Consider the following 12647-nt stretch of genomic DNA (forward strand, 5'->3'; position numbering starts at 1 on the left):
GTGGTAAGTGTTCTGAAAGACAAATGTGCTATAAAGCATGCCCAGAGAACATACATGAGGGGAATAATACTTAGTTTAGGGAAGAAAGAAGGCTACTCTGAAGAAGTGACATTTAAACTGAGAGACAACAGAAGGTTTGGAAGTGGTGAGGCAAAAAGAAGGAGCAATGCCAATTCTACATACAAAGGACCGACGACAGGACGTGTTGGAAACCTGAGAGACCTGTGTATGGAGAATATACCAGAAGGAGGAAAGAACAGATGTAAAAATGAAAGCTGTGCATTCAAGACCTGTTTCCAGCAGTAGTGATGGGCATAACCAGAGTCATGCATTTCTCTGGTGGTCCTGCTCTGTGGCCTGGGGCACGAGCTGCAAGGCCTGCTAGAGCTCTGGTCGACTCAACCACAGAGAATCACTATCTGCAATCTGTCTTACATTTTATTGGACATTCAATCTTGTGAAAAAGCAACTCTTGAGTGCTGGGACTTGAGTACTCATTTGATAAATCATCCAGACCTCTTTCTTCCTTATGCCCTCTTATCATTTGTTTGTGAACTATTGTATAGCTATCTCTGCTCTGCAGTTCAAAGGAGAGGAGAAAAATCAAGCCAAGCTGAGCCAATTAATTTACAGTAGGTATTCCGATCTGAAGGCTAAAACCATTGACTAAAACTACAAAAGGAGAAAAAAATACATCTTGATCAATGGCAAGGTACCAAATGCTTTGGTACTTGGAAATATACTTTATATCCAAATAGTGTAGAACCCACCCCCTTTTTTGGGGGAAAGTGGTGGGAAAAAGTTGGAACAGAAAGAAGCATAAAGGGCAGCCCAGGTGGCTCAGCGGTTTAGCGCCACCTTCAGCCCAGGGCGTGATCCTGGAGATCCTGGATCAAGTCCCACATCAGGCTCCTTGCATGGAGCCTGCTTCTCCTCCGCCTGTGTCTCTGCCTCTCTCTCTCTCTGTGTGTCTCTCATGAATAAGTCAATAAAATCTTAAAAAAAAACAAAAAACAAAAAACAAAAAACACAACTGTGGCCTTTCAAGCCCAAAGCAATCAGTTTGAAATTAATGATGATTAACCTTGGTCTGGCTATCACCTTTCTATTAATTTATACTACTACTTTTATTTGATACTAAATGTTTTTATAGTTAAAAAAAAAAGGATTAACCAAGGTTGCAACTGTTAAAACTACATATGGGAACATATTTTAAAAGTCGTTAAGGAATTTTTAGATATGCTTATGAATGTACAAGTAATATAGTTTAATACCAATGAGCCCATTCATTAAAAGAGTAACAGCTTCATTAAAGAATATTCTGGCTGAAAGTAGAATACGAAAATTTATTTAAAACCTTCTATAATTTATCTTTGTTACTGCTCTTCTGTAGAACTAGTTCAAAGTATAATGAAGCATCACTAATATTCTAACACAGTAATGTGGTTCCTGGACCTGATTACTGTCCTAAGCCTCTACGATCCCTCATCCACAGAGTCAATTTCTGTTTGCCCCCGACTCCTAGGCCACCTCACCTCAATTGCACTGGTGTATTGCTCCAATCTGCTGTCAATCTTGGAGACGACTGCTGCTTGATGAGTTGATTTGACACCACTGTTAAGTGAATAAACACACACATACACACGTAAAAATACAAGAATCATTCCATATATAACAGCTGATGATTCTCATTTGAACAACCAACCATATTTACCTTTTCTGCACAGATTTATTCAAAAATTCTGCTCGCTCTTCAATCTAGGGATTAAAAAAAACCCCAGTTAATATTTGCAGTTTATAAACAATGTTTCTCAGCCACACATGCTTGCTATTTATAAACAATGTTTTGGGATGCCTGGCTGGCTCAGTGGTTGAGCATCTGCCTTCGGCTCAGGTCGTGATCCCAGAGTCTCGGGATCGAGTCCCACGTCAGGCTCCCTCCCTGCCTGCTTCTCCCTCTGCCTGTGTCTCTGCCTCTCTCTCTCTGTGTCTGTCATGATTAAATAAATACAATCTTTAAAAAAATATATATATATACATATATATTTGTATATATACATATATACACAATGTATATATATATATATATACACAAATTTGTATATATGTATATATATATATATACAATGTTTCTCAGTCTATGTTGCTTAGTGAGTAAAAGCACCAGAGTGTGTGTAAGAGTGATAGGGTATTGTGCCCAGTAATTCTGCTGGAAGAAAACTACTTAGGAGGTATTTGAGAGTGAGATTTGGAGAGAACAAATGGAAAACGATAAAGAGTGAAGATATACAAAGTTCTGGAGGCAAATTAAAGACCAGACAGAAATGGAATAAAAATACCTCTGAAATAATGCAAATCAGTGGAAAAATAATTACATTTCAAGACAACCCCCCCCCCCCAAAGCACATGCTATTGCCCTTTAGGACATATTTATATGAGTACAGATAGACCATGTTATCTAACAAAATTTCCCCACAGTGTTTTAACTACATATTACATGTGTAATAGGATCAAGTAAGAAAGGTAACTAGGAACTGTGAACTCTTCACCTCCTGCTTGGCCTGGCTTTCTAACAGACAGCTGTCAAGCCTACTGCTGAACTTAATTTGCCTTGAATGTGGAAGATAGAGACATGAGTAGATCGAGACTAGGGCATGGCTCCTCAGGGCTGAGGCTCCCGTGAAACCTTTGTTAGGCCAAGGGGGGAATGACGGAAACAAGGCCAGAAAAACTGATGGATACATATGAAACAGGAAGGTCAGTAGCCTTTAATAAAATCCTTTTTCTCTTCAAAGCTAGGAACTTCCCTTTGCTAAAACTAAAGCTACTAAATCAGACATTATATTTTACTGACACTGTATCACTCAAATCACATGTTCTATGTAAGTCAGCAATTATCTGTTGACTCCTTATGACACCCAGCTCCAGGGGGGAAATTGCCTCTGGCACTTATCACCCACCAAAATCAGCAAATAGTAAAATATTTGTATATGACTGCCTGTGCCAAAGGGGTCCATCTTCTGCCCTGGTCAGGGCAGCCAAGGAATCTATGAGGCCTCAGCTCCCCCAGGCTGGTGTGCTTGAGTGTTCCCTAGAGTCTTCTGAGGTGTTAGTGGCTCTTTTCTGGCCAGGACTGTCCTGGGACTCGTGCAGTATTAATAAACACCATTAGGCTTTTTGGAAAAAAAAATGCTTCATTCTAATAGCAGTTGAATAACATTTTTATAGATGTTAGCGGGGGCATTTCATTTTTTCCAATGATTTCTCACAATGATAAAACCAACTCATTAAAAATAAAACTTTATGCAAAAAAGTGCTACCAGTAGCCTTGAGTTTATGGGATGCAAAGTGTCTTAAATCTTATTTTTCTGATTTTAATATAATGTAGAAGTACACTGCCGGAGAAAAAGCTCCCGGGTGAATAAGGTGAAATACATTAAAACTGTACAATGCACTGGCACTTTTAATATCCATCCATCCATCCATCCATCCATCCATCACCATCCAACCATCCATCAATCCATCCATCCATCCATCCTACTTTTGATCCTGCCAACCGGTCAGCTAAACAACTAACCAATAAATTATATATCGAGTACTCTATAAAGTTGAACCCTCAACAATGTATAAGACATTCTTTAAGAAGGACACGATTAGTAGAGGAGATTAGTAGAACATATGGATAAAATACTTAACATTCAATGATAGGAACCATAGTAAAGATAAGAAGAAAATGCTGTGACCATGGGAGAAGTGACTCTCTGGGTCAGTGGAGAAGTTTTTGAGTAGTTTTAGTTTATAGTTTACAGAATTTCATCAATGAGTTTATGGAAGTGAGGGTGGGGGGTAGGAGTGCATGAGTTATGAGTTACAGGGGAGCAGGACATTTGTGGCAGAGCAAACCCATGCATGAAGATTTTGGGGGAACACATGCAGGGCAGGGGGTGGGTGCAGGAATGTAACACATAGTGGAAGGAGAGAGGAAGGGCAGCCGAGGGGACGCTTGTTCCTTATAGCACTTCCAGCATCCTCCTGACTCCAGGATGAGCTTGCTAACCCTGGCTATCCCATTAACTCAAATTATGGAGATTCTCAGAACCTGACATCTCCTTTTGTATCTATAATATCAAATACAGCTTGACTTCACTATCACATTTTGTCAGGTCTCACCATCCATTTACTGATTCATTCCTATTGGAAAATCCTTAACTTAATCTAGATAATGTAACAAAGTGTACTAAATTTTATACACCTAACAATTTTGAGAGCAGTTGGTTCTTCTGAAGACCAAGAGGTGGCACTGTTGTCCTGAAAAAACTCAAGGGAAAAAGCAAAGCACGCTATTAATTTTAGAAAATCGGCTCTCTCCTTACTGTACACCCCTTCCACCACCAAAATATGAAAACAACAATAATAAAAACCCAATTTTAAATTTAATTTACTTAAAATTTGTTCTGTGCATGTTTTACATAAGAAAAATCATTCACCACTAACAAAATTTAACACTGTGAGAAACCAGGCTCTGCATTTCCCAGACAGGGAATACAAGGAGTCATGAGAACTTAACAAAATACATGAGTTGATAATATTTTGAGGTCAAATAGCAAATGTTTTCCCTTACACTGGCATTCTACAGTCTTAACTTATGACCACTTAGAAAAGTCACAGGGCCAAGAGTATCAACAACTGTAGGAATTCAGTCGTAGAATATGAAATTGAGCTCTAAAACCAGAGCCACAGCAAATTCTTCAAGGCACATACTATGGGGAAAAGTAATAGACTGTCTGCTCCTGAAAGTATGTCTCTGTTATGTAGGAATTAAAAATGTTTTGTTTCTCTTAAACATAAATTGATTGCTCACACATGCCTCTTTAGCAGAGGGAGAGGATGAATGGCTTCCAAAGGAACACTGGATGAAATGAGAAGCCAGGAGTCTGGTGGAGGGAAGGACCAGAGAAGTAAGTTGGAAAATTCAGTAAAAGAGACATTTGAAGAAGAAAAGGAGGATGGGCTATAGTTTCTCCTACAAAGAAGAGCAATTAGAAGCTTAGATGACTACGACTTTCTTCATCTTATTTTGACCAAGACTGTTCAAACAAAGCTTAGCTTGGGTGGGACTTCAAGGAGGGAAGAAAGAGAGAACATGGCTTTCTCTGATTATTGATGAGCCAGGAACACAGAGGACCCAGACTGGGAACAGAATGAGCTCTGGTTACTGCACAGAGATAGCCTGAACTGACTGGGGTTTTTGTTTCTTTGCTTTTGTGTTTTGCTTTTGTTTGGTTGGGTTTTTTTTATTTGTTTGTTTTGTTTTGCCATCCTGCCCTTTCTTCTACAGCAGGGTCTGCAAACTATGGCCCATGTGCACCATGGTTTTCACATAGCCCTCAAGCTAAGATTGAGTTTTATATTGTTAAATGGTTTAAGAACCCAAAATAATATTTTGGGACATAGGATACCTTTATGAGATCCAAATTTCAGTGTATCCCCATAAAACCATCCACTCCACAAAGCCTCTCTCTACTCATTTCGCTCGGCTCTGAGATCTTGTGCTGGTAGTCTGCCTTTGGTTACCTGGCAATTCTTGAATTCCCCTGAGCAGCTGACTAGGGCAATGCCATAGGGGCAGTGACCTTGTTTTGTACTTCTCTCCCTCATGGTACATACCGCCCATTAGGTATGTTATAAATATCAAATACTAAACAATAAAATCCTCCTGTGGCTTAGTTCTGATTCTTCCTGCAGCAGATCTTGAGAAGAGAGGGTTCAACATAAGGACCTTCTGTGGCAGGTGTCAGACTATGCTTGGGACCCAGATGATCATAAAGACTAAGTGAAGCTCCTTAAGGATCAAACATGCTGATTTTCCTGTGAAACAGGTAATAACTGTAAAATGTTAAGTAACTGGCTTTTGGTCATTTCAGTGGGCCACGTGAGATGACCTCACACATACAATTACAGACACACACATGCATATAGTTAAGCAGCTGGAGCCTGGCTATGCTTCTCTACTTGTTTTGCTTATCATCAATGCTAGCCTAGTTAGGTTGATGGAAAATGAGGGAGAAATTAAAATGTTAAAAGCTCCAATCTCTGAAGATTCACTCATCCATTTATTGATTCAGCAAATATTTATTGACTGTTTTCACCATGTTGGGTGTTCCACAAACGTTCACTCTCAAAACAAAACACATTATTTCAAAATAATTGGAAAACTGAGTATAAATAATAGATAGCACTTTTTTGCTTCTGTTTTCTTTTGTCTTGCATGTCAACCCTTCCCTCATCTCCTTGCCTGGGCTCCCTCTTGCTTGCTCTCTTTTTTCCTGCTAGCACTTTGGCTTCCATCAGTTAGGAGCTGTGCTCTTTTTTTAAGAAAGATTTTATTTATTCATGAGAGGCACAGAGAGAGAGGCAGAGACATAGGCAGACAGAGAAGCAGGCTCCCTGCTGGAAGCCCGATGCGGGACTCCATCCCAGGACCCTGGATCATGACATGAGCCGAAGGCAGATGCTCAACCGCTGAGCTACCCAAGTGCCCCAGGAGTTGTGCTCCCTGGAGGCAGTGATGGGACCAAACTCATCCTGGCAAAGGACCCTACCCAAGTCACATTTCATCCCCTCCAGTGATAACAGCTTTCAAATTTGACCAGTACCATTTCCAGCTGCCCTACTTTGAATAATGACAAAGAAAAAGTGAACAGCCAGCATGGAAAGCAGCTCAAACCTTTATAATACAGTTGCCCAGTTCATAAACTTTCTATGTTTCCATTTCCAACTGCTTAAAGCCAGGAGGCATCTGGAGGGCACGGGTCAGTAAAATCTCGAGATAACCGCTGTCACTTTAATGCAGACCAAAGCATCTAATGGACAAGAGGTACAAAGCTCTCCACTTTATTTCTCTCCTCCCTACATGTTACAAAGAGAGGCTGTGAAAAGGCTGAGAGAAGGAGTAAAAAGATAAACGAAGCAAAGGCTTTGGACAATGAGTAACTACATAAGGGGCTAAAATTAAGTTTCCATCACATTATAACCCAGGTGTTAATAAGAAGGCACTCTGGGAATAAAAAAATACCTTGAGAGATGAACCTTTAGGAGTGAAACACTTGAATGGCTTCTTGTCATCTGATAAGTTGTCTTCAGGCATCTTCTGACGTTTCTCAGCAGCTTCTGCCCGTCGCCTTTCTATCTCCTCCTTTAGCCTCCTCTTCTCTTCCTGGGAAAGAAAGAACAAGTGACAAGGACATTAGTACAAGCTTCATGCCAGAAGAAAAGAGTGCTGTAGGGGAAAGAGCACTAGTCCCAGAGGGAATGAGCCAGGTTCTGGACTGGATGCCAGCCCTTCCTCAAGGGCGGTGGCTAGAGGTTAGGCCAGAGCCTGCAGCTCCAACTGCCTGATTCACTCTGGAGCTGCCGCTTCCCAACTGTGTGACCTTGGCCACGTCACCTCTCTGCTCTGGGCCTCCATCTGTCATCTGTAAAATGGGGATACTAATAGCTGTCGTGAGGGCTACAGGAGGAAAGCCTGTGTGAAACGCTGGACCTTGTGCTCAGTATGAAGGTGATCGTTATCATTGTCACCACCATCCTGTCAGGTCATTTAACGCAGACCTTGCGTCTCTGTGTAGATACAATGAATAATGCCCCTTCTCTCCCTCCTTCCTAGGACAGTTGTGAAGACAGATGGGATAACTGATGTGCAAAGTTACATAAATCTAAGGTATTATACTTGCCAAATTGCACAAGAGATGATTTTATGCTTGTTTCAGCTTCAAATAAACCGAGTAGATTGCTTTAGATGGTTTGACAAAACTAAAATACATAGACACTGCATCACAGCAGCCACAGAAGTTCACAGTATGTCTCATTAAGCCCTCTGTGCCTTCATCCCTGGTCTGTAATAGCCTCCCCTGTCTTCTCTCGCAGGCAAAACATTTCAGAGCTCTGATCAAGTTGCATAACCTCTGTGAATGTTTTGCTGAGACAATCATATAGTTTTCACAGTTTTCAAACTGTCTATTCTCAGAGACTGGCTGTTCATCCAGCAGAAGGATTCTCTGTGTTATGGGCTTAGCGTTTGGGCCCCTCTCCCATTCATACATGAAAGTGTTAACCCCCAAAGTGATGGTTTTAGGAGCTGGGAGGTGGTTAGAGTGGAACCTTCACGAATTGGCCCTTCTAGGGCTCTTCTCAAAGAAAACCCAGAGCTCTCTTCTGTGTCCTCCCGAGTGAGGACACAGTGGGAAGACTGCTGTCTATGAACCGGAAAGTGGAGTTTCACCACACACAGAATTTGCTAAAGCCTTGATCTTGAACTCCCTAACCTCCAGAACTGTGAGAAATAAATTTCTGTTGTTTATGAGCCACCCAGTCTACGGGGATTTGTTATTGTGGCTCCACTGATTGAAGACTGTTTGGTAGGAGGCTGGACCAGATAATCAACTAGGTCCAATCCAATTCTAAGAGTTAGTGTTTCTTTTCTGCCTTCATTGATACTCTGCTCCTCTAAATAGCATTAACAGCAATGATAAGAATAACCGTAACTACCAGGCATCAGGAGCGCAATGACGTATTTAATCCGGGCATCAATGCTGGAAGTAGACATTATTTCACAGGTAAGGAGAAGAAGTCTTAGCTTATCTGAGTTCAGTAACTCCGCCAAGGTCCCCAGCTTGCAAGCGGCAAAGGATGCCAGCCTAGGTATGTTTAATTCTAAAGCACTAGCATCCCAAACACTTCCCAGCCAAAGGCAACTGGCTCATTGAGAGCCGGTGTTGGAAGATACCTTGGAATAATTTAATCAAACCGCCCTTGCAGGTCGGGGGAATTGTTGCAGAGGATCCGTGTCAGAAAGCCATCGGAAGTCTTTTTGCATGGTTCAAATGCTGGAAGGTCACCATCTCTTAAGATCAGAGGGAAAAGCTCTAAGCTGGTTTGGAGAATTGAGGTCCCAATACTGATTCCACCATTTACCAGTCAAGTAGCTCACATAAGCCACTCAAATAACCCAATTCCCTTTTCTTTGCCCATAAAATGAGAATAATAACGCACCTCAGGATGAAAGGAAAGAATGCACCTTGAAAAGTTGTAGTTGGTTAAGTGCTTTTTTCAGTTTTCATGATTTGCCTCCTTGTAACTCTATCTGTTGTTTTTAGTTCTGTCTTAAAAGACGGAGCACATTCATCTGTTCATTATTACTGGGCTCCCGCTACAGGCATGGCACTGTGCTGGGTCCTGGGTTTACAGAATGAACAAAGCAGATACTGCCCCTGCTTGTGACGGATGCCCTTGTAAAGAAAAACTATTAAAAAAAAATCTCTATCAAAACTCTTCAAATATCAGCAAATAATGATCATGTGACTCTTGGTTCTAATCTGTAGACCTTTTCATCCTGGATCTCTACTTTCTGTTCTTTCTTTCTTTTTTTTTTTTTTAAAGATTTTTATTTATTTATTCATGAGACACACACACACACACACACACACAGAGAGAGAGAGAGAGAGAGAGAGAGGCAGAGACACAGGCAGAGGGAGAAGCAGGCTCCATGCAGGGAGCCCGACATAGGGCTTGATCCTGGGATTCCAGGATCACGCCCTGGGCCCAAGGCAGGCGCTAAACTGCTGAGCCACCCAGGGATCCCTTCTGCTTTCTGTTCTTTACTGAGAGACAGTACAGGGGAATGGGTTAAGGCAAATGGGATGTGGGAAAGTTCCAATGCCACTCTGTGCCTCAGTTTCCTCATTTGAAAAATGGGATAATAAGATCACCCACATCAGAAAGTTCTTATAACTGGATATAAATTACTACACGTAAAGGTTTTAGAACTGTGCCAAGCGCGTTAGCTTTGTTATTTTTTTTCCCCTAAGATTTCATTATTCATGACAGACACACAGAGAGAGGCAGAGCACAGGCCACCTGCGGGGAGCCCCATGCGGGGCTCGATCCCAGGTCTCCAGGATCACTCCCTGAGCCAAAGGCAGGTGCGCAACCGCTGAGCCACCCAGGTGCCCCAACTTTAATATTCTTAAAATGTAGTTGTAAGAGTCCATGCTCAAAAGAGCAGCAGCATTCCACCATGGGGGAAAAAAAAAACAAAAAGCAAAACAAAACAAAAAAACCCACCTCATTCCCTGGGCTAGGAGGGTCACGGGGTGGAGGGGCTGCGCCCTGCTTACCTCCTCTCTGACTTTTCTCTCTGCTTCCTCCTGCTTCCGCTTCTGCTCTTCCTCCTCCAGCACCTTCCTTCTCTCCTCCCGCTTCTTCTTCAGCTCCTCCAGCTCCTGGGCCGCCTCCTGCTGCTTCTGCTTGAGCTTCTCGAACTCCTCGCTCTCGGTTTCCCCGCGGCGACGGCGAAGCTCCTCCAGGCGCTTGCCCGCTTCCACCTGCGGGGCTCCCTCGGCCTCCTTGGCCTCGCTGGCCCTCGCTCCCGCGCCCGGGCGGCTGTCGGGGGCAAATGCACAGGAGCTGGACACAGGCCATTCGGGCACCCCTCCCCGCCGCCCAGCACGGACGCTGCTTTGCATCCCAGGCCAAAAGAAATCTCCACTGCCCATCAGGACACAGTGGCTCTTCACACCAGCCCAGGGGGGCTCGGGGTGGGCCTGGAATCTCAAGGCCCCAATCGGGTTCCTCTCTGCCACTTGGCCTTGGCTTCCTAGCTGTGCAGCCGGGCGAACAGACACTGTTGGTGGCAACATGGCAAATGGAACATGGGCAACATAGTGCAACCGCTATGGAAAACAGTAGCGAGGTTCCTCAAGAAAAAAAAAAAAAAAAAAAAAGAACAGTAAAACTATCATATGCTCCAGCAATCCCACTTCTGGGTATATGGCCCAAAGAACTGCAAGCAGGATCTTGAAAACATATTTGCACACCCTTGTTCACAGCGGCATTCTTCACAAGAGCCAAGAGGTGGAAGCAGCCCAAATATCCCTCAACAAATGAATAAACAAAGTGGTGCATCCACACAGTGTGATATTATTCAGCCTTAAAAAGTACGGAAATCGGTCACATGTTACAAGGTGGATGAACCTTGAGATTACGCTTCGTGGAATAAATCAGTCCCCAAAAGACAAATCCTGCACAGTTCTGCTTATAGGAGTGATCCAAAGCAGTCAATTCAGCAAAACAGAAAGTAGAATGGTGGTTACCAGTGGCTGTAGGGAGGGGGAGTTATTTAACAGGTACAGAGTTTCGAGTTTGCAAGATGAAAAAGTTCTGGAGATGTTTCACAACAATGTGACTGTACTTCATACAACCGAGTTGTATGCTTAAAAATGGTTAAGATGGTAAATTGTATGGTATGTGTTTTACTACAATTAAAAAAAATCCATGATCCATGCATGATGCAATATGGAAAAACTGGGCAAATATTATTTGTTCTATTTGCCTCAGTGGGCTGTTCTTAAGATCCCATGAGATCACATATTAAAAAAATGTTGACTTCTATATCATCATAAATGTTAGTCGTTACTGGAAAGAAATGCATGTTTCGCAAAACAATGCTATTAGATGGAGGACTAAGATCTAGGTGTGACCCTAGTAAAGTTCTCTACCATAAGTTACCGGTTCATTTGGATCTGCCTAGAATCATGGATCAGGAGGGAAGACTTAAAGGCCCAGTAACTGGAGATAGGAAAAGATGGCTGAAACTAGGGGAGGCACTGAAATAAAAATCTGCTTATCCACATCCTTGTCTTGAACTTGACTCTAGCAGCTGATCTCTGGCAGATGAAATTACCCTTTGCCTCTTGATTAAGAGCTATAAATACAGAAATATATGTCCATTCTCACATAGGTGCTCCAAGACAGTTCGTAATGATGGCATTACCTTAGGGCTTCAATTTGTGTGGTCCAACAGGACACAAATATTCCTAACTGGGACTTAAAATTACTAAATTAGCTCTGATATGGTGTAGTTAGGGTTGTTACTTATGTTTTATAGACCCTTTTCATATTTATTAGCTCATTTAGTAGTCACAATAACTAAGGAGTTTGCAGGTTACCTTAATACCTCCATTTTATGAATAAGGAAGCAATGGGTGAGAGAGAGACAACAGTATGCCCCAACTTTTGGTAGTAAGAAAGTAAGAGCCATGACCAGATTCAAGCGTTTCTCTATCAGATTCTAGGGTTTCTCTACTTTTCTTTCCACTGAACTATAATTATATGGAGAGTTAAATATGGTTTTCATAAAAAAAAATCAATGGAATCCAGGATGTTAGCCTCTACCTCTCACCAACTACCCTGAGGACTAGAGAGACTGGGAGGGATGTTTCCTACATGTAAGTCTCTAGAATTTCTACAGTCTAGGCCTAACTACCTTCCATGCTCCAGTGGAAGCAATGCTTCATCAGATGGTACAGCTCATAAAACAGCAAGAAAATGGATGTTTTTTACAAGTTAGAAATAAAATTGAAATTAGGGGCACCTGGATGGCTCAGTTGGTTAAGAGCATCAAGAGCATCTGACTCTTGATTCTGGCTCAGGTCATAATCTCAGAGTTGTTGAGATTGAGCTTTGCCGTTGGGCTCTGCAGTGGGCATGGAGCCTGCTTAAGATTCTCTCTCTCTCTCTCTCCCTCCCCCTCTGCCACATGCCCCTCTAAAAAATTTAAAAAGAAAGAAAATCACTCTTTTTTAAAAAAA

At 42.2% G+C, this 12647-nt stretch overlaps 1 protein-coding gene across 5 annotated transcripts in view; it reads right to left on the reverse strand.

The window, feature by feature from the left end:
• The window catches only part of CALD1 (caldesmon 1), a 189071-nt gene that overhangs the window by 12024 nt on the left and 164400 nt on the right, over window positions 1–12647 (reverse strand). For all 5 annotated transcript variants that reach the window (XM_055334651.1, XM_055334652.1, XM_055334650.1 and 2 more), the window contains 4 exons: window positions 10176–10440; window positions 7076–7216; window positions 1715–1758; window positions 1536–1614 (listed from right to left, as the gene is read on the reverse strand). In XM_055334651.1, the coding sequence (XP_055190626.1) occupies window positions 1536–1614; window positions 1715–1758; window positions 7076–7216; window positions 10176–10440 (529 nt within the window). The remainder of the gene's footprint in view (window positions 1–1535; window positions 1615–1714; window positions 1759–7075; window positions 7217–10175; window positions 10441–12647) is intronic.

This window comes from Nyctereutes procyonoides, unplaced genomic scaffold (genome assembly GCF_905146905.1).
Source record: "Nyctereutes procyonoides isolate TBG_1078 unplaced genomic scaffold, NYPRO_anot_genome, whole genome shotgun sequence".
Taxonomy (NCBI): domain Eukaryota; kingdom Metazoa; phylum Chordata; class Mammalia; order Carnivora; family Canidae; genus Nyctereutes; species Nyctereutes procyonoides.